The 19542-nt window shown below is 60.0% G+C and overlaps 1 protein-coding gene across 1 annotated transcript in view; it reads right to left on the minus strand.

The window, feature by feature from the left end:
* The window catches only part of RAP1GAP2 (RAP1 GTPase activating protein 2), a 79316-nt gene that overhangs the window by 12885 nt on the left and 46889 nt on the right, over nt 1-19542 (minus strand). Inside the window, exons 4-11 of the mRNA XM_075720095.1 lie at nt 13033-13117; nt 5457-5492; nt 4309-4353; nt 3096-3128; nt 2543-2752; nt 1953-2056; nt 1320-1398; nt 765-818 (exon numbers count right to left, since the gene is read on the minus strand). Coding sequence (XP_075576210.1) covers nt 765-818; nt 1320-1398; nt 1953-2056; nt 2543-2752; nt 3096-3128; nt 4309-4353; nt 5457-5492; nt 13033-13117 — 646 coding nt within the window. The remainder of the gene's footprint in view (nt 1-764; nt 819-1319; nt 1399-1952; nt 2057-2542; nt 2753-3095; nt 3129-4308; nt 4354-5456; nt 5493-13032; nt 13118-19542) is intronic.

The following is a 19542-nucleotide window of genomic DNA, read 5'->3' on the forward strand; positions in this document are numbered from 1 at the left end:
GGCATCAGCTGTTCTCAAACTTCCCGACAAGGGTTTGATAGCAACACCGATGATGACAAGGGATGAACGAAATCGCTTTGACCCTGGCTACATCAAAGGGTGGTGAAACTGCCTTATAACTTACTGCTGTGCCTGCCACAGAACAGGTCTCCCACATAAAAGGCACTTGAAAATGACGGATCGGCTTCGTACCTTCCCAGGAGCGGGTCTCTGTGGCAGCACAAGAGCGCACAGGAGGAGAAGCGATCCTGGAGCGGGTAATGAGGCAGTCCCAGCACGTCACCAGTAGGGACTGCCACCCAGACAAAACACTCCGTCCCCCGCAGTGACCCACCCGCCTCTGCACCTCTTCCTGCACCGCTTCTCGAGCGCAGGCTCAACCCGTCTCACCGGGTTGCAAGCAAACCTTAAGGCATCAAACCAAGATCCAGGTTGGTTTCACACCCCACAGTCACCTTTCCTTCCTTCTCCATAATCTGAGGGCAGATTAATACCAAAGGGCCATTGATTCTTGGTGGCCAGTTGACAGAACGAGACGGTGGCTTGCACATGCCATCAGACGGCCATTAGCCAGCGTGCTGCCCAGAGGCACACACGGCACGCCACCGCTGCGCTGCTCGCAGCCCCTTTGCAGGCAGGTACAAGGGTAGAGAGCTGGAAAGATGCAGTACAAGTATCCGTCCTCTGTATCAGAGTAGCCACTGGAGCTTGGAGAAAAGGGGAGAATTAACTCTATCTGACCAGCTTGGGGTAAGTTATCTCACCTTGGGGTACAGAACCGGGTTAAACTTCAGCCCGGAGGCATCATCGCAGAAGGCCTGCAGGCAAAGGGAAAGAGCAGTCAGTGCTGGGTCCCTGGGCACGTGGAGCAGACACCCCCGTCCTGCCGAAACTACACGGCAAGCCTGTGAATGTCTTATAAAGGAGCCAAATCCAGCCTCCGATTGCAGGAGCTCCCCTCTTCGCATCCTCTCACTGGGACGCCCCGGGCCCTGGCTGGTACCCAACTGAGGATGAAGCAAGACAAGTCCCATGGGGCAAAGGTGCTGCCACTTCCTCACCTCTTCCCCCAGACATCAACCAGTGACCTGCCCGGGATCAGCGGGAAACCAACAGTGGGGCCAGCGCGTACCACCACCCGCCAAGCATCCTGGACCCGAGAGCCCAGACACTGCCGCCCAACAAGGCTGCCCAAGGCCGCCCAAGGCCGCCCAACACCGCCCAACGCCGCCCAACGCCGCCCAACGCTGCCCAACGCCGCCCAAGGCGCAGCAACGTGGCTTTTGCTGCAGGTATCCCAGCCCAGCCTGGAATTTTACCTTTGCAATCTGAGGGATACTAGGGAGCTTGCTAAAGCCTGCCAGGGGGATCCTTTCGTGCAACGTCTTCACTTTGGACCTAGCAAAGAAAAAGAAAGGAGCAGACATCAGGGAGTGTCTAAGGCAGAGAGACCGGCTGCAGCCCCCCGCTCGCCAGCCCTGTGGCGTGCACGCAGCGCTGCTCCGCTGGCTGTTGGGAAACGATGTTCTGCCGAATTTGTTCAGCCTGGTTAGTAAGCAAAGGCTCGATTTGTCTTCTCATCTCTGCAGCTCTTCAAATATTCATAGTCTGGAGGGAAATGACACAACGGTTCAGACGCGCTGGGTCTCGTCAGCTTACAGCGGGACAGCGATAGATGTGACTGGTATTATCCCGTGTCACAGAGAGGTTTATGCTCAGTTTCAGCGGGCTTAGCAATGGATCAAAGCCTCATGTTCATTATCGGGGGTCAGGCAGCCCCAGTGCAGAAACAGCAAAAGGATGCTGCTGCTGCTTCCCATCCCACCCTGAGCCCCTCTGCATGCGACAGCGGGCGTGCTGCCAGCCTGGCTCTGGCATTTACAGCAGAAACAAAACAAGGGACTCCCAGAGAGAAAATATTTTGTTAAACAAAGCTTTTTTTTTCCCCATACCTGAGTATAATCCTTAAATATTCCGTGCCATCTGCCTCCTCACACTTAATAGAAAGGATCAGATTTCCAAGGCTGCTGGCTGTACAATAAAAATTTAAATGATCCTAAAAATAGAAAACAGTGCATTAGCGGCGGGGGAGGCAGCTCGGTGATGGGAAGGATGCTGGCCCCTGCCCTGGCCGGGAGCAGACTCGCCTGCCGCCCCGACACCCTCCCGCCCCTCGGGGACACGCACCCGCACCCCCTCCTCACCAGGACCAGGGCTTTAATCCCTCCGCCCGCGGACTTTAGCACTCTGCTCTCGGCTTTGTTCAGAGGGAGAAAGAGGATTACAAGGCTGTGAGCAAGAGGGCAGGCAGACGGCTGCCACGCCGGGTCCCCCGAGCCTGGTGTCTGGGGGCAAAGGCTCCGTCCATGCGTGGCCATCACTGCCAGGGCTGGTAACCCGCCGGTCCCCTCCTCTCCTTGTGAAGAGGAAGTTGCAAAATTTGCCCATTTTGCTCACAATTTCAGAATTTCTTTTTTTTCCTGGGGGGGGTGGTGGTGCAATTTTCAGCCAACTGCTTGTCCCCTGTGGCAGGGGCACCCACCTTGCCCAGGAAATGCTTCCTGTAGGCTCTGGCCTCTCCCTTGCACTCCAGCTTGTAGCCATAGGTGCTGGGGCTGAGGTTCTCCTCCTCCTCCTCACAGATGCTGCTGTCGGACGAGGTGGGCGTGCCGAGGTTTTCCGGGTCTTCGATCCAGTATCCGCCGAACTGGGGCAGGATGATCAGCGGGTACGGGCTGCCCTTCTCTAGGATCTGCAGAGGCACGCGCCCGTGAGGGGTCTGGCAGGACCGGGGTGCGGATGTGGGGTGCCGGGGCTCATCGCCCCATGTCCTGCGCCCCCCTGCCCCTTCCCGCAGCAGCAGCCCCCAGCCCCGGCACCGCGGGGGGCAAATTCAGCCCCTCTCTAAAACCTCTTCTCTCTCCTCTAGAAGAGGGCACGTGCTACCGAGGAAAAGCAGCAGCCGCAAAGGTGGGGAGGGGGAACGTGCTTTGGGCAGCTCCTCTCGGAAACAGGCTCTCTGCCAATTCCCCTGTTACCAGCAGTTTTGGAAAGGCATTTGCCTGAAGGCATTCAGGGTGGTCCAGAGCACCCACCTCATCGATGCTGGGGTACGGGATGTAGTCTTCCTGGAAAAAGGAATCAAAACACCACGTATGACCATCTGTTCCCCACCAGCCATCCCGTAAGACCACAGCCTGGCACATCCAACCCAGGGAGCACTTCCAGCCGCCCGCCACGCTGGTCCCTCCCATCCCCACACCCTGCACCGAGTGCCAGGCGGTAACGGAGAGCGATGCTGGTGCTGGGCGAGGCCGCCGTGCGTGGCGATGGGCACAAGCCCCGGGAGCAGTGCCACTGCGCTGCCCATGGCTGGTGGGCCAGCACCAGCACCATGCCAGCAAGTGCCAGCACGGTGCCAGCCCAACACCAGCACCATGGCAGCCCAACACCAGCACCATGGCAGCCCAACACCAGCACTGTGCCGGCCCAACACCAGCACCATGGCAGCCCAACACCAGCACGGTGCCAGCCCAACACCAGCACCGTGGCAGCCCAACACCAGCACGGTGCCGGCCCAACACCAGCACGGTGCCGGCCCAACACCAGCACCATGGCAGCCAACACCAGCACCGTGGCAGCCCAACACCAGCAGCGTGCTAGCCCAACACCGGCACCATGGCAGCCCAACACCGGCACCATGGCAGCCCAACACCGGCACCATGGCAGCCCAACACCGGCACCGTGGCAGCCCAACACCAGCACCATGGCAGCCCAACACCAGCACCATGGCAGCCCAACACCAGCAGCGTGCCAGCCCAACACCAGCAGCGTGCCAGCCCAACACCAGCAGCGTGCTAGCCCAACACCAGCACCATGGCAGCCAACACCAGCACTGTGCCAGCCCAACACCAGCACCGTGCCGACCCAGCTGAGCCCCCGGGCCGTGGCGCAGGGACCCCTCCCTGCTCCAGGCCTGTGGGAAAGCACTGCAGGCAGGTAAGTCCTTTTCCAAAGGGGCCTCCACTACCGGCGTAAGCTTCTCAGCTCTACGGCAGAACCCAGCCATTTGACACAGCTCCCTGCTGGAATACACAGGTTTGGACATAAAGCTGGATTAGGGATTTACAGGCACCGCTCTCGCATCTTTGCAACTCAATCAGTGCCTTGTTTTTAGATAACATTTAAATCCTTTTCAGTCCTTCGAGTGACTGTCTTTGACAATACACATTAAAGCCCTGAGATAAGCGGGGGGGGGGGGGGGGGGACACTTGAAGAGATCCACGCAAGAAACAAAATTCAACCAACCTTATGTTTTTGGCTTCCAGTCCTCTGTTCTTCAAGTTTTGGTGCCTGTTTGGAACAAAATGCATAGATCAAATAATTAAGATGTTTTCAACAATACAGATGAAACCACAAGGGTTTTTTGCTACACGGAAATTACTCTGACATGAGTGGCATGCAAGGAGGGGGTTTCTGCCCGGGATGAGCCAGGCGGAGCTGCCAGCATGCAGGACAGACCCTGTCGTAACACAGCGAAAATGAGTGACGGGGATGTGGTAGGGCAAGACCAGGGACACAGCGACACCGCACTGAAAAATGTCTAAATGTGAGGCAGGGACTACGGTTTGCCAGGTGCCAGCACAGCACCAAACACAAAATGCCCCACATCCTACTCCAGCTTCATCTTAATTTCTCCGGGATGGGCTCCTAAAGGAAATCCCTGCGCTGCCGTCCGGCAGAGCAGGGACAACAGCCCCGGCGTGCGGCAGGGCGACGGCCCCGGCTGTCTCACAGCGTCTGTCCCAGGTCGGAGCTTGGGGACGGCAAACCCTGCTCACACTCGCCCGTGCCGCACCGGGCGTCCTGGCACCGGGGCGAGCGCTGCCTGCCTGCACTCCTGCAGGGACAAGGCACGTGCCAGGGGACACCTGGTCCCCCGACCCGCCTCCTCGGGCAGATCCTGTTATGTTTTAGTGTGGGACAAGAGGATGCCTTGCCCTGACCCGAGGGGTACTGCGACAGCGCTTGACACAGCCGTGCTCTGTACCAGAGCCTGCTGTTTGCAGACAGGCAGCGGCGTGCTGACTTTACCAGGGAGCAACGGGTCCGCATCTCAGAGCGCGTGCCCCTAAACCTCCTTTTGCAAAACTGCTCGGCACGATGCGGAACAACCTCGGAGGAAGGCGCTACCGAAAGCACGGCGCTCCCCCCCGCATGCTGGGGCATTTCTGCGCAGCTCTCTACTGCACGGTTTGAGCTGGGAAGCGCCTGCTGTGCCCTCTCTCACAGGGCTCACACAGCGCTGGGGACTTCAGCAACAATTCAAAGCCCGGTATGATCGTACAGAGTCTCCCAGCACGTTAAATGTACGAGGTGCAGTGGGATCTCTATCCTTCCAGCCTCTCTGCTGGGTGGGGAACGTCCCGCATTACTGGCACGCCGCTGCTGCTCACCTGCATTTTTTCCAGCATTTCGAAGAATTCTGCAGACTGAAAAAGAAAAGAAGGTAATCTCCTGTTCAATGAAAGCAGACACGAGGTGAGCCAGCCCACGCCACGTCCGGGCAAGGACACCGGAGCCCCCACCCCGTACCGGGCAGGCTGGCTCTGGCCCTCAACAGGAGCGGGAAGAAGAGACTGTCCATTACCGACGGTGGGTGCCCCCGAGACGCCCCGTCCCCGGCAGGGACAGAGCCCCGCAGCCGCCCCGGGCTGCCAGGGCCAGTGGCCATCCCACACCAAGTGTCCCCAGGGCACAGAGCAGCGAGCGGCGGCGGCTCCCCACCTCCATAACTCCTCCTGCTCTGCATTTTGTTTCCAAAAAGGTGCGAGAGGACGGGCTGAGTGATGCTGCGGGCACTTGTCCCGCTCCCCAGCCGTGGCAGCTCCCACCCAGCCTGACTCAGAGCTTGGGCTTCACTGCTGCACTTCACCATCGCCACTAACACTCAGCCCCGACAGTTTCCCAGCCTGCTCTGTGTACAGTCTGATAATCGTCCTTTAGTAATTTCTTTTTCCTAATCACAGCAGAGTCAGCACCATCGCCTGGACAATCTCTTCGGGTTCCTCTTGTTCCCTGGGTTTTTCCTCAGGTCTCCAAGGTCGGTGTTTCCCAGCTCTCTGCAGCGGCAGCACAGGCTAGAGACGCCAAAGGGAGAGCGGAGCCGCTGCTGCAATCCTGCCCTGCGGGGCACGGGGCAGCGTGGCAGGAGGGGAGGGAAGGAGAGCACCGGCTGCAGCCGTGCTCTGCTGCTCCGCCATGTGCCGCTCGCTTCTGCACAGCGGGCGCTGGGCCTGGGGGATCAGGCGGGGAGAAAACCCAGACGCCTGCCAAGTGCCGCGGGGCTTGCTGAGGCGGCGGGGCAGAGCCGGTCCTGCCGCGAGCAGAGGGACAGGGTGCGTGTGCCCTGGCCCCATGGTCCTCCCGCTGCTTCGCAGGGCCCCTGGCAGGAGGAGGTAGCAAACCAGCAGCAAAAAACCTTATTTTTGAAATGAAACAGGCCCAGACTGATCGATCCAAAAAAGCAAATACTCTTGCAAATGAGACACCTACACCAGCCCTCCCCACGTCCCTTACCTTGCAAGATGCAAGCCCTGGGCTCTGCCTTTCACCAGCTGTGGAAATGCCAGCAATGCCACCGCCACCGGGGCTGGCCGCCCCCTGCAGGGTTAATGGCCTACTTGCCAAATGAACTAAAGAGATTAGCGAGCCCCGGGCTCTGATTAAAACTCCTGCATGGCTCCTCTGGAGAGCAGCCCGACCCAGCAGCAGAGAGCTCGTCCGGCTCCCGCGGCACGTCGCTGCCCGGCTCGCGGGCTGCTGCTCCGTCCCAGCCATGCCGATGCCCCTGGGCCTTGCAGCCCCGTGAGCATCCCAAGCCGCTGCAGCGCACGCGGGGCATGCACCTTCGGAAACACTTAGCACGGGGAGCTCAGGGACAACACACCCAGACTGGGAAGAGCCCATCGCCGCCTCTCCAGGAGAGTGGCTAAAGCCGCGTCTGTCCTGCTCAGCCGTGCTTTCCCTCGGGCTAGAGGGGACTTCAGGAAACCCTGTTGCTGCCCTGATCTCCCTGCACTGCCCAAAGGGGCCCCAGCCTGGGCAGCGGCCATCGCACTGCTGAGCTGCTCTGGGGCTCGGCTGGCACCGGCCGCCTTTCCCGCTCGGTCCTGCCACGATGTTGGGAGGCAGCGGACGCAGGTTTGACCCGAGCGACCGGCATGGGCACGGCCCCACCAGCATGCACAGCAGCGGGGAAATCGGTGCTCTGCCAGCACCCACCGGCCTCCCGACTCACCGGGCGCCTGCGGGGTCACCCCTTCGGCACAGCCACTGCTGAACCTCAGCTGGACGGTCCTGATCCCTCGTCCGGCTTTTCCTGCTCTCAAGTACATGCAAATAAATTATGCAGTCAAACGACGGCTGTAAATGTCGGGGCACTCCCAGTAAACTAGTAAGTGGCTTTTCTGGAGACACGGAGCAGCAGCCCCGTCCCTCCTCTCCCCCATCCTCCTCCCACCTCTGCCCTAAGCCGTGCTTGCTCCCGGCCACCCGCTGCGCTCCAGCTGCAGCCGATGGGCTCGCGGCTCGTACGCCGCGGAGAGGCTGGGGCCATGGCAGACGCTGCCGGTCCAGGAGGGAGAGCAGAAAGCAGGATCAGCAGCTCCGATGCTGCCGGCTCTCAGAAGCGGTCTGCAGAAAAGGGATGTGAGATCTGGGGGAGAAGGGGTCACGGTACCACGGAGTGATTTGGCATGGGGGGGCGTGATTTTTGGTGAGCTCTGAGAATAGACTGAATTTCTCAAAAGACAAAAAAGAGAGAAAAAAACAGAGGAGGAGATGAAGAAATTAAAATCAAAGACCAAAGGAAAACTTTTTCTAATAAAAGTGGCGAGCAAAGGTTAGTTTTACGGCACGAGCAGCCTAGTGACTGCCTCGGTGACACCAGCTGGGATGGGGGAAAGATGCTGCTAACACAGGCGAGGACTGCCGTGGCTCGGAAGCAGCCCTGGCCGCATCTCTAGCTTTAGACTATGCCTCGTTTTTATCGACTGCACTTACAGGAGGAATAACGAACCCCGGGCTCAGAAGAGCTCTGTGCCCAAAGCTGGGAGCACTTTAAAAAGGCTTGTCCTTATTTTGAGTTGGGTTTAGATTCCGGCTTACCTTCGGGTCTCTGCAATGGACAAATGCGCTTTGAGTCAATTAAAATAGTTTCCAGGTCCCACTCTGGCAGCAGCCAAAACAAGAGAAGCAAACCACAGAGCAGCACCGGATCCACCTGCTAAAGCAAGTTCCCGCAGAAAATGCGCACACGTATTTAATAAAGCAGACAGCAGTCTGTACGCTTTAGGGATTTATGCGTACTCGAAGCCAAGCTTTACCAGGCCACAAATATTTTGGTAATTATAGTGGAGACAATCACAGCTTTGTGACGCCTGGCAGAAAGCGATGTCCCCTGCCGTGGGCCCAGTTACTCTCACCCCACTTGGGTCGCTGAGACTGTCCGCTCCAAATGAAACCTGCGTCTGCTTCTCAAATGCGACCAAAGGCAACAGCAGAGTGGACAGGTGCCTCCCTGCCACCTTCGGCAGGACAAACCTGCCCAGTAGCTTGTCCTAACGACCTCAGAAATGCAAAACGCTCAACCCAGAATGGTATAGCTGCTATTCCTTTCCTGCTCACATGTCCTCCCTGCCGAGCGTGCGACACGGGCAGCGTCAGAGGGGACGTACAGTCACATCCCAGTGCTTCGGCACAGAAAAGTGCACAATTCCTCTCCATCAGCACGAGGCAAGACACCGGCTCTGAAGCCGAGCCAGCTGGAGCTCACAGTGTCTGCTCGACCACCCCAGCGCTCCGGGGGCGAGTTTAGGGAGCAGGTACCGGTGGACGAGGAGCACTCAGAGCAGAAGCTGCAGCACAGCCAGTAAGCGCCTGCTTTGAAGGTTTCCAAAGAAAACAACACCCAGAAAGAAAACCCTGCACCAGGCGGGAGCCGCCAAGGATGGAGCGCAGCGGGCCTGAGATCTGCCCAGCACCCCTCCCCGGCAACCCACCGCGGGTCGCACAGCACTCACCAGCAGGCCCCGTAAGAAATCCATCATCTTCCCGGTGCCGCCTGCCCCGCATCAGCTACAGCTGCTGCCACAGCCAGACTTCCTCACGGGCGCTCGGCGAGCGCGGTGACGGCTGAGCGCCAGCCCGGCCATCCCTCCCCAGCCCCGACACCTCCCTTCGTTAATGTTTCTCCAAGCCAGAGGCACGCCAGGACTGCTGCTTTGTTATTTCAAAGGGTGGCTCACCTGGGAGGCAAAGTGCCCCAAACAGGTTGGGCAGGAAGCAGGGGAGGGTTTGCAGGGGACAGGCAGGCTCCTGCCGGGATGCACGGCCCCGCGGGGGGATGCTCTGCACCCCTCGGGAGGGCACTCGCACGGCAGGGCTGCAGCGGGAACCGGGCGCCGGGCAGGAGGCAGAAAATCCGCCCTCTCCAGCTGGAAATCTGTATGCACAAAAAAGCCACAGCCCTTCCAAAGGAGCTGAACGGATCCCAACCTTAAATCCTCTCAGGGTCAGCTCAGGACAGCCCAGCCTGCTGACCCAGGAGCTGCAGAGCAGGCACCAGCACCAACAGGGCCTTCTCGTCCCAGACCCGCACGGGGAGAAGGCAGGACGTGACTGCTTTGTCCAAAATGCCCGCACAGATGTGTCGGAGCATGAGCAGTCCCCGCTGCCAGGAACTCACCCCTGTGCCTGCTCCCACTGCCTGTACCTGCCCCTCGCCCCCCTCCATGACACTAAGTCTGGCAGAGATCGCTGGGAAGCACGCTGGAGACTACGGAGAGCAGGGCAGAGCAGGATGAGCACCGAGGATATCGACTCAACACGCTCACGCCGCACAGCATCTCATCACAGGTTCGGCTCCACCAGCGCGGAGCCACCGTCCCGGCATCCCCTGCACTGACCGCGATGGTTGGGGGACCGAGGAACGCCTCCAGAAGGACCAGGTCTCTGGCTCCCAACCACGAGGTCACCCCAGGTGACTTCACCAAGCTGATGGCTCCTTAATCCCTGACATCCCCTCCCCCAGGCATCCCCAGCTCCATCGCTTACGTGCCAGCAAATACATACCCAGCCCCTGCCTTTCCAGAGCCGACGGCCGCTGAGACCAAAGCGGCCGCGGGGGCACAGGGAAGCTCCAAACAAGCAGACGCGCAAACACAACCCAGTGGCCCGCAGACAGCCCCCCAGCCTGAAGACAAATGGGGTTATTCCTGTTTGGCACCGCTGGAGCTCCCTGCGCCTGGCAAAGAGGCGGGATCCTCCCCTGCCACCGCCCGGCCGGGGTGCCAGCGCGGGCAGCCGCCGCCGCAGCGGCTCTGCCGTCACCAGCACCGCGGGGACTGAGGGATGGCGGCAGGGAGCGCGCGCCGCGGGCTCCCAGCTCTGCCTCGCCTTTCCGAATGTCCAACCTGTGCCATCTGCAAAAGATTCTGGAGCCCTTTAATCCTGCTGTAAAGCAGAACGAGTCAGCAATTGCCTTTTCATTGCTTTAATTAGGTGATTATAAAAACGAAGAACCAGCAGTGAAACAGGCAGCCTCCAGCTTGCGGTGGAGACCGGTGCCCCGGCGTGCCCTCAGCCAAAGCCATCGCCAGCCTCTGCCACAGCACCCACAGCGAGACAGGCCCACGCGGCGTGCGATGGGAGAGGGAATGGCCGCCTTCGAGATGCCTGAAGAAACAGACTCAGTGTTTGCTTTTGGGGAGCTTACGTTACCTGAAGCATATGGAGTAGCATCTACACGCTTTTTCCATGCCAGGCTTTCCATAGGTTTCCCTGCCAAGTTTCCCATGCTGAGGGAAGCCTTGAGCTGAAGTTTCAACACCACTGACGAGCCCGACCTCCCGCTGCCCCACGTCAGCCGGCCCCAGCCAAGGAGCCGCCGTACGCCCCTGCCTGCGGCACGCCTGGGGTCTCATCCCCCAGCACCCCGCCTGCAGCAGCACCCAGGCAGGGAGCAGACCCCGGCACCGGGGGCCACCTCCGCACCCACACGGCCGGGCTCAGCCTGCCTGCCTCGCGGGCTCATTAAAAGGCAGAATTTCCTTTTAAAACGCGACGAGGGCAAAAGCAAAGGCAGAACCTCTCAGGACGCAGGTGCTGCTGTAAAGCCTGGGAAGGCACGCGGGAGCACGGCAGCAGGACAAGCCCCAGGGACGCTGCGGGGCTGCAGCGCTCGCGGTCACAGAAAGCCACACCTGAACTCCAGCCAGGTGCTACCGAGCAATTTACCACCTTTCTGCGAGGCAAAATAAATCACACCAACAATTTGTTTTCCTCCCGCAGGGGCAGGGCGGGCTGGCCAGGGCCACGGAGAAGCCACAGCGCTCGCCCAGGACGGCCCACGTGTGAAACGCTGACGCTTGCCGCTTCCCCGGCCGTGCACGGGCAGGTGGGCACCAGGCGTCCCGCTGCGGGATGTAACACCCCCGAGGTGAAACCCCCCTGAGCCCTCGGGAGGGCTGCTCTTCGCCCAGCGCCATCCTGGGAAACTCTTTGTCCTCTGAGGCTGGTAAACGGTGCAGGGGCTTTGGCTTCCCCTCCCCGGGCACCAGCCCGAGGCCGGCCAGGAACACTGCTGGCACGAGGACCGGGAAGCACGCCGTGCTGCTGGCAGCCGGCACCCCCCACACCCGGCACGCCGCACGCCCCCGGTACGCCCCGCAGGCGGGATCCCCCCCAGCGCCCACGGTGCCCCCAGGACAACCACCCTGCTGCCGGCGGGCTCTCCTCGGAGGCATCCCCGCTCCCTCCCATCACTCCAGGCTTCGAGACCCCCCCAGGAGCCCCCCCTCCTCCTCCGCAGCCCGACGAGGTGCCACAGCTCGTCCACCAGCGAACTGTGCCAGCTCCTGCCTGCTTTGCGCACCCAGGTCATACGCAAAACCCAAAATAAGCCAAATTTCTTTAGCTCCACTAATAAACTTCTCCAACTCAATACTCTATTTCCAAGCCCACTTGCTCTTTAACAACCATTTAACTGGGTTCTCAGCCACCTCGTAATCCTCACATTCATCCCATCATCTCCAGCTTAATGAGGAATTTCCCAGGTGGCAGCACACTGAGCGCTCCGCAGCAGCCCCGGAGAAGAGCCACCATTGCCTTTGTCTGGAAACCGGTATCGCAGAAATGTCTCAGGTCACTCTGACTCTGAACCCGTGTTGCATTTTATCCTATTTTCCCATGCATGTCCATGTCTCAGATTGATTTTTCCTACCAAATTCACTCTGAAGCTTTGCCCCAGGTCACCGCCCCATCTCCCTGCGTCGCCCTGCTCGGTACAGAGCTGCGCGCTCCCTGCTCGCTTGAGACTGTTTGAACAAGATAGCTGGGAGCTGCGGAGGTGCCCGGTCAACCTTGGCTCAAGCAGGACCAGCTTCCAGGTCCGACCAGGTTGCTCGTGACCTTCTCAGGTTGGGTTTGGGAAAACTGCAGGAAGGGCAGAGGCAGCCTGGTACGGGCAGAGCGGAGGGGAAGCGCCGTGTCCTGCAACCTGCTGCCTCCGCCACGGCAAAAGGCAGCGGCCGAGCGGTCCCCGGCAGGAGCAAGCGGGTCGGACCCCAGCAGCAGCACCTGCCTGCCGGGGACGCACCATCTACCTCGTGCTGGCAAGCAGCCGCCCGCCGCGGTGCCCAGGGCGGGCTATTAGAAGGATAACAGTACCGGCGTTGTGCGCCCTGCTTGGCATTGCTGCTCGTCATTGCGTAACGCGAGCGGCAGCGCAGGATGGGGCCCGCCGGCACGCACGCCCCGCTGCCGCTGATGGTGCCTGAACGCGCTGCAGGCTGAACTCCAGAAACCACCTACTGCTGCTCCCTCGGGAACAGCCCAAATCCGTACAGCCGCTGCGTTGGAAGTGCCGCTCCTCACCAGCTTCAGTTTCCAAAACCGGCACCTTGGCTGGACCGCGCGCCCACAGCCCGGCGCGGCATCACCCAGCCGGCGCAGCATTGCCCACGCGCTCACCTTCATGGTTGGCGGGGCGGTGAGCGGGGGGGACAGCGGCCGCTCCGGGACGGTCACATCCGTGCTGTTCAGCAGCTCCTGTTTCCTGAAAAACCAAACACAGGTGTGTCAGCTTCCCCCGTGCCCCGAGCAAGAGCATGAGGTGGGAGATAAGGGCTTATCTTCTTTGGCAAAGCCGCGGGCGTGTGGGCTGCCGGTAAAATAATACCTTGAATCTGAGAAAAAACCAAACGGATCGCATAAAAAGATGATAAAAGTCATCGGAAGAGCCCCGTGCCCGGGGCGCGCTGGGAGCCCTCGCTGCCCCACGGCGCAGCCGGGCTCTGTCCCTGGGAGCCAGCCGGAGCCCGGCTGCGGGGCTGGGGTGCGGTGCGGTGCCGGCTGCGGAGCGGGGACAGCAGGGCTGGGTTTCTATGACAACCCATCCCCGCGGTTCCCCTCCATCTGGCACCCTCCCTGCCTGGGCAGGATCCGCGGCTCATCAGCTCCCGGCAGCGCCGGCGCCGTGGTCGGTGGAGGAGGCTTCCAGCTCGGTGATGCCGGCGTAAAACCCAGGGACTCCCCGGCAAGGGTTTGGCAGGGCCCAGCTGAGGGCACCTCCGCCGCGGGGCACCGGGGCACGGGTGCCGAATTTGGAGGCAGCGAGAGGCGTCGTGAAGACGCGAGACCCCGGGGGAGCTGGGAGCAGCCCCCGTGCCACTGACCTGCCACGGCAGCACGACACGAAAGCCCCCCCAGCCTTGAAAAGGCACAGCCTCGGCCCTCCACCGATTATCTGATAGAAACACCCTGTCCCCTTTACACCAGCGGCTTCCTAGGCAGACAACCAAGCCGCCACTCGCAGCAGTACTGCCAGATGCTACTCTGGGAGTCAGAAAATCTGAGATTTAATTTAGTTTCCTCTCGTCCCTGCCAGGTTAGTCCTGCAGAAACGGGGCCAAGACGTCCAACTGTTTATCTCGCAGTAACGAGGTTTGGTTCCCATGGCAGCCCGCCCCGGGATGGCACGGCACGGCACGGCACGGCACGCACAGCAGCCGGGCACCGATGCCCGCCGCAGCCCCCTCCAAAACACGCCGGTCCTGCCAAGGGGTACACGCCCGACCTCCTGCATCACCCGCCCTCGCCGCCAGCCCCGCCGCCCCATGCCGCTGCCCTCCTCCGCCGGGTCCCCGCTCTCGTGGCAGCCGGTGACAACGGCGTGCTGGCCACCGGGGAGGCTGGGGTGCCTGCAGCCCCTCCTCGGCCGGGCCCTGTGCCGCGGGGATGCCGCGGGCACTGCAGCCAAGTTTTCTACGAGACCGCTGGTGCAACGGTGAGTGCAAGACCCTGCCGCTGCCTGCGGGAGCAAAGCAGGGGCTGTTCCGCGGCTTCCCTGCTAACCAGAGCTGAACCAGAGCTTGAGAAGGGCTGGCTGCTGCTCCGGCCTGTGTGCACAGCTGCTCCTGCTAATTAGCTTCTCCTGTTCCTGATGAAACTTGACTCCATCTCTTGAAGCACAGAAATGCACGTATGCATACACACACACACATATAGACGCACATACACGCAAACGTACGCGTGTATACGCACACGTATCTGTATGCACACTGATAAGCTTTCAGGAGAAAGCCCTCTGCACGCTGCGGGTTGCAGGAAGACGCTGCAGCCTCCCGCCCGCCTGCAGCCCCACGCTGCAGGATCCCAGCCTGCCCTTCGCCACGCCACAGCCCAGACCAGGCACTTGGCACGTCTCCCTGTCGCTGCGGGACCGGCTTCACGGCGGAGCAGCGGAGAGCAGCCGGAGCCGGCGGCGCCTCGGAGCCCGCGTCCCTGCAGCCGGCACGATTAGATGTGGCTGGGGGGGCTGCCGTTTGTCAGGCTGTGCTGTTAACGTGTTGCACGTATGGAGACAGGAGAAGCAGGGACCTGCAGCGCCTGCAACCAGGGGAAGGCAGGGACCAACAGGACGCGGATCGATAGTTCTCATTAGTCAACGACCAAGGAACAAGAATTAATGAACTTCAGCTGTAGCCAGGGGGGAACATCGGCTGGGTGCCAGGGGAAATTCAGGGCTGGAGTTCAAGCCCATAAATCCATCCCGGAGGTGTAAGACCAGCCTGGGCAGGGCACGGGGGATCAGCACGGCGCGGGGCAGGACGACGCACCGCCGTGCCAGGCAGCGCCGCAGCCGAGGCCAGCCGCCGGCATGCGGGGACCCAGCTCACAGACCCCCGGGAAGCGGCAGACCAAATACTCCGACACTTGTAATTAATTGCTGATCGCGCTTCTCGGGGCCCGGGGTGGCGCAGGCATGTGGGCAGCGGGGCCCCGCCGTCAGGACTGACTTCCCTTGGACTCGGACGATCCTGCCGGGCTCCTCTGAGCTGCGGGCAGCCGTGGGCAGGAGGAAGGTGGGTTTTTTGGCCTCTGGGCTGCAATGCGATGGAGCAGGAGGAGCAGAGCGGGGAGCTGCCCCGCGGCTACGAGGGGTGAAGGCAAAGTGGGACCAGCAGCACCCGTCACTGTCACCGCTGCGGCCGCAGGGCACCAAGGGCTGCGGCACCGCCCCAAGCTGTGCCAGCAACGCGACCGTAGCCAGAGGCACAGCAGGAAATACCCAGTGGCTTGTGTCCAAACCTGAATCTGGACCAGATTCATTACGTTACATTAAACCAATATACGTCTTTTTTTTCTATTTTTTTACATCAGAGTAGGTCAAATTTGCCTTACATTATTACCTCTCATTTAAGGTCTTAGCATCTTCCAGTTTTTCAATGCAAGAAATGAATTACAGTAATGTGGGACTGTGCATGGGCAATAGCAAATTCATGTCCTGCCCACCCGTATTGTTTATCGAGCTGCTTCCCTTTCTCCCCTCCACAAACTCACCGTGACTCCACTGCTGAAAAAATGCCGAGGATGACAGAGTTTTAGTGTTTGCTCTTTGACTTTCTAGGATGCTAAAGCACAGCCTGATGCGGAGCAAACCACTCATCCTTTGCTCTCCTTGCTTTGAACCCTGAGCTCTGCCTGATTGCACTAATCTGCATAGTGGCCTCAAAGGCATAAAATGGATCAGACTTTGCAAAGATTAAAGTTGCAGGGATGCACACAAATAATTTGATTTGATCTGGGATTTGTAACAGGTTGCCATAGCATCATATTCTAAGTATTATAAAATCACTCACACAACTTAACAACGTGTCCCTCTGTCACATGCCGATTGCTTCTTTGGGACCAAACTGCTGGAACCGCTCCTGCAATTCCGGGGAGAGCAAAACAAACCCATTCAGCAGCCGCCGCTTGCAATTAGCCTCCGTGCACTGGAAATATGTTACGTTAAACTGCAACCGCTGACTCTGATGATTCAGTCTGCCGTCAGCCACGGGGTCAAGGGCCATCAGCCTAATTCCCAAACAAATTACCCTCACGGGATGATAAATGAATCATGAGGAAGATTAGCATGTCTTAATCTGTGCACCGGCACGCTCACGCGGAGAAGCAGTCTCCGGGGATCTCCCCTGAAGACAGCGCCGGATCAGCGGGTGCTCACGGCAGCCCCACGCCGCGACCCGGTCCCCGGCTGGCACCAGCGGTACAAGCGTCTGCAGAGCCCGAGCCACAGCAAAGGCCCCAGGCGTTCACGCCAGCGAGGATTGGGGCCGGGGGACGCTGTGCAGCTCCCTGCGGTGCCAGCACCCGGCTCCCGCCCGCAGCAGGGGCCCCGGGAAGCGGCCCCAGGACTTTCACCCCCCCCGGGGGTTTCCCTGCAAAGCCGAAGACCGGCCGGCCGGCGGATCCTGGTAGCCCACAGCGTGCGAGCATCGCTGCCGCCGCTGCGCAGCAGGATGGCCTCCCTCGCTCCGCGGGCGCCGGGACCCTCCCGCGGCACGGCCCCCCACGTGCTCTGCGTTAGCCTTCCCGAAAGGCTCGCGGCTCTCCCGCCGAGTCCCGCGCCAGGATGGCACGGCCCAAGAAGAAAACATCTCCTGCCTGAGCAGCCGGACCGCAGACGCGACGCAAGAGGGCAATTAGGAAGCGGGGGAGAGGACGGGGTGGGGAAGGACGGCAGGAATAGTGTGATGAGCTTAAGCCTGGCCTTGGCACGGCACGGCTCCGATAAATGGCCTCTGCGATCACTCCCCGCTCGCCTCTCCCTGGCACCACGGGAGGCACGTGCTCGAGGATCGGTAACGTATCCAAAGGTTACGGTGCTGCGCTCGCTGCCCGGAGGCAACACCCAGCGCCCGGCAGGCAGCCGGGGGCTTTGCCCGGCCCCACAGCCCCGAGCCCACCCCGGCCACGGGATGGGCAAGAGCATCCTCCGGAGCTGCACGGCCGCGCAGCCGGACACCGGCCTTCCCGGCAAGCAACGCAGGCATTATTTTTGTAATTTTATTTCTTCGTTTTTCTCATTAAGCAAATTAAGAGAGGAGGAAAAGAAAGAATTAGACTCCTACATTCTTAGTAAATCTAATTAAGGAAATACCTTAATGCAGTTACGCAGGCCCAGCTGCAGGGTTTCCTAACGGAGACCGTGAGATCAGCCCTGCCATCCCGGCACGGGTGCCGTGTCCCCAGGGCCGGGGCTGCAGCCGCGGGGCTGTGCTGGGAGGGGACCCCGCTGCCGCCAGCCCCCGCCGGGAAGGCACAGCCTGCGTGGCCGGAGCTGCTCCCCCTGCTTCTCCCAAAGGGGGAGCAAATGGGGATCCTCCCCCCCGTTCCCAGTGCACGGAACGCTGGCGAGTTCACAATGCAGCGAGGTGAAGTCTTTCTCTTGTCTTTAGAGCATCCCTGATCACATCCCACAAGCGCATACAAATTCATATACTGAATATGGTAAACCCTGCCGACATACTGAAATCGTGATTAAAATACCCCGTTCAGTACAGAGCCAGGGTTGCCAGGACCCCCGGAACCCCCCAAGCTTTTTCCAGCCAAACCCCTGCCTCCAAGCGCACACTTCGCTCCCGCTTTCTCAGTCTAAAGCCTAATGAAAAACTTCTAATGCATCCCACCTTCTGGTTTTGTTCGTCTGATTTACCAGACAGGCTCTAAATTGACACGGTATGTTCATATAAATTACACGTGGGAAGGGGAGATGTCAACATATTATCCGACACAGCACAGTATTTCACGCTAAGTGGTTAGCTCTACCTTTTGTTACGCTGTCGAAATTAAACATGGAGCACCGCAGGTTGCCTTTATGCCTATGCTTAATTCTGCGGATGAAACCTGGCCTAAGGAGGTGCAAAACTCTTGCAGCAACAAGTTCAGCCTGTCTACACGCTGTATCCTTGAGAAGGACACCAAAGATTATCCTGTAAATTAACAGCCTCTATTTTTGGACCCATCATTTTTTTGTCCTTGAAGGGCATCACCTTGCCAGCTGCTCCCTTTTTAGTTTATTTAATATGCAATGTCCAGCGCCTTCAGTTTTCACAGGGGGCTGTGCTTCTGCTTTTCATCCTCACACCGCCCCGGGTTAAGTCCACGCCGTGGGGCGGGTGGTGGGAGCGGAGCCCAGGCTGCTCGCCCTCCCTCCACGGGAGGGTCCTCTCCATCCCCGCTCCCCGCAGGCACGTCCCGACGGCTGCTGCAGCTCACAGCACGTGGCTGGGACCGAGCCTCCGACGCCCAGCTCCCGGGACACTGGGGAGCGCCTGCTGATACCCCAGACACGGAGGCAGCCAGGAGCCCTCAGCCAGCTGCTCATAAGTTGCAGAAAAAAAAAAAAAACAACCGCGAAAAAATTTTTTTTTCAACAGAGACAAGGGCACTGCGCTGAGATTTTACACCTGGAAATCTGCAGTGAGTGCCTGAACGAGGCACCTTACTCTGACTTTGAACAGCTCTCCATCCAATCCCGGGGACTCCAGGCAGGCAAGATCTCGCTGCATCATCACTCATCCCGGGGAGGACGTCTGCAGAGGACACACGCTGCTGCAGAGCTCCCACCGCCTTCAGACCGCCCTGGGCTCCACAGCCACCCCAGACCCAGCTATCATCCTGCCGGCCGCACGCACCCGGCGCTGCCAAGCTGCCGGTGCTCCCAGGCTTGAACAGGAGCAGGGCAGAGCCCCGCCATGGAACATCCTCCCGGATAAACTGCTTTACCTTGTTATGCCCTGGGCTCAGGCTGGCCCTGCTCTGAAGCGTTACCTACTGGCATTGAAGCCTGAGAGTCAGCAAAGGAAAAGCGCAGCATTTTCTGGTCTAGATTTCTTGCAATAAATTACGTATTTGCAAATTGCCAGCCTGCATCTGTGTGCACACACAGCCTCCCTGACTGCAGAGCTCCCACAAGCGGGAACCAAAGCCCTGCTCAGAGCAAGGTGACATTTAACTGCCAATGAGTTTAGCTTTAATTACTCCTCTGCACCAAGAATATTGCTGAGAACAGTTCGGCATGTCCCGCACTCGTGCGGGCAGTGCTGCCTGTGCCAGCTGTGTGGGTCAGTGCTGCCTGTCCCGGCTGTGTGGGTCACGGCTGCACCGTGCATCACCCATCCTGCCTGGGGCGACAGC

Source organism: Pelecanus crispus, chromosome 12 (assembly GCF_030463565.1).
Source record: "Pelecanus crispus isolate bPelCri1 chromosome 12, bPelCri1.pri, whole genome shotgun sequence".
Taxonomy (NCBI): Eukaryota; Metazoa; Chordata; class Aves; order Pelecaniformes; family Pelecanidae; genus Pelecanus; species Pelecanus crispus.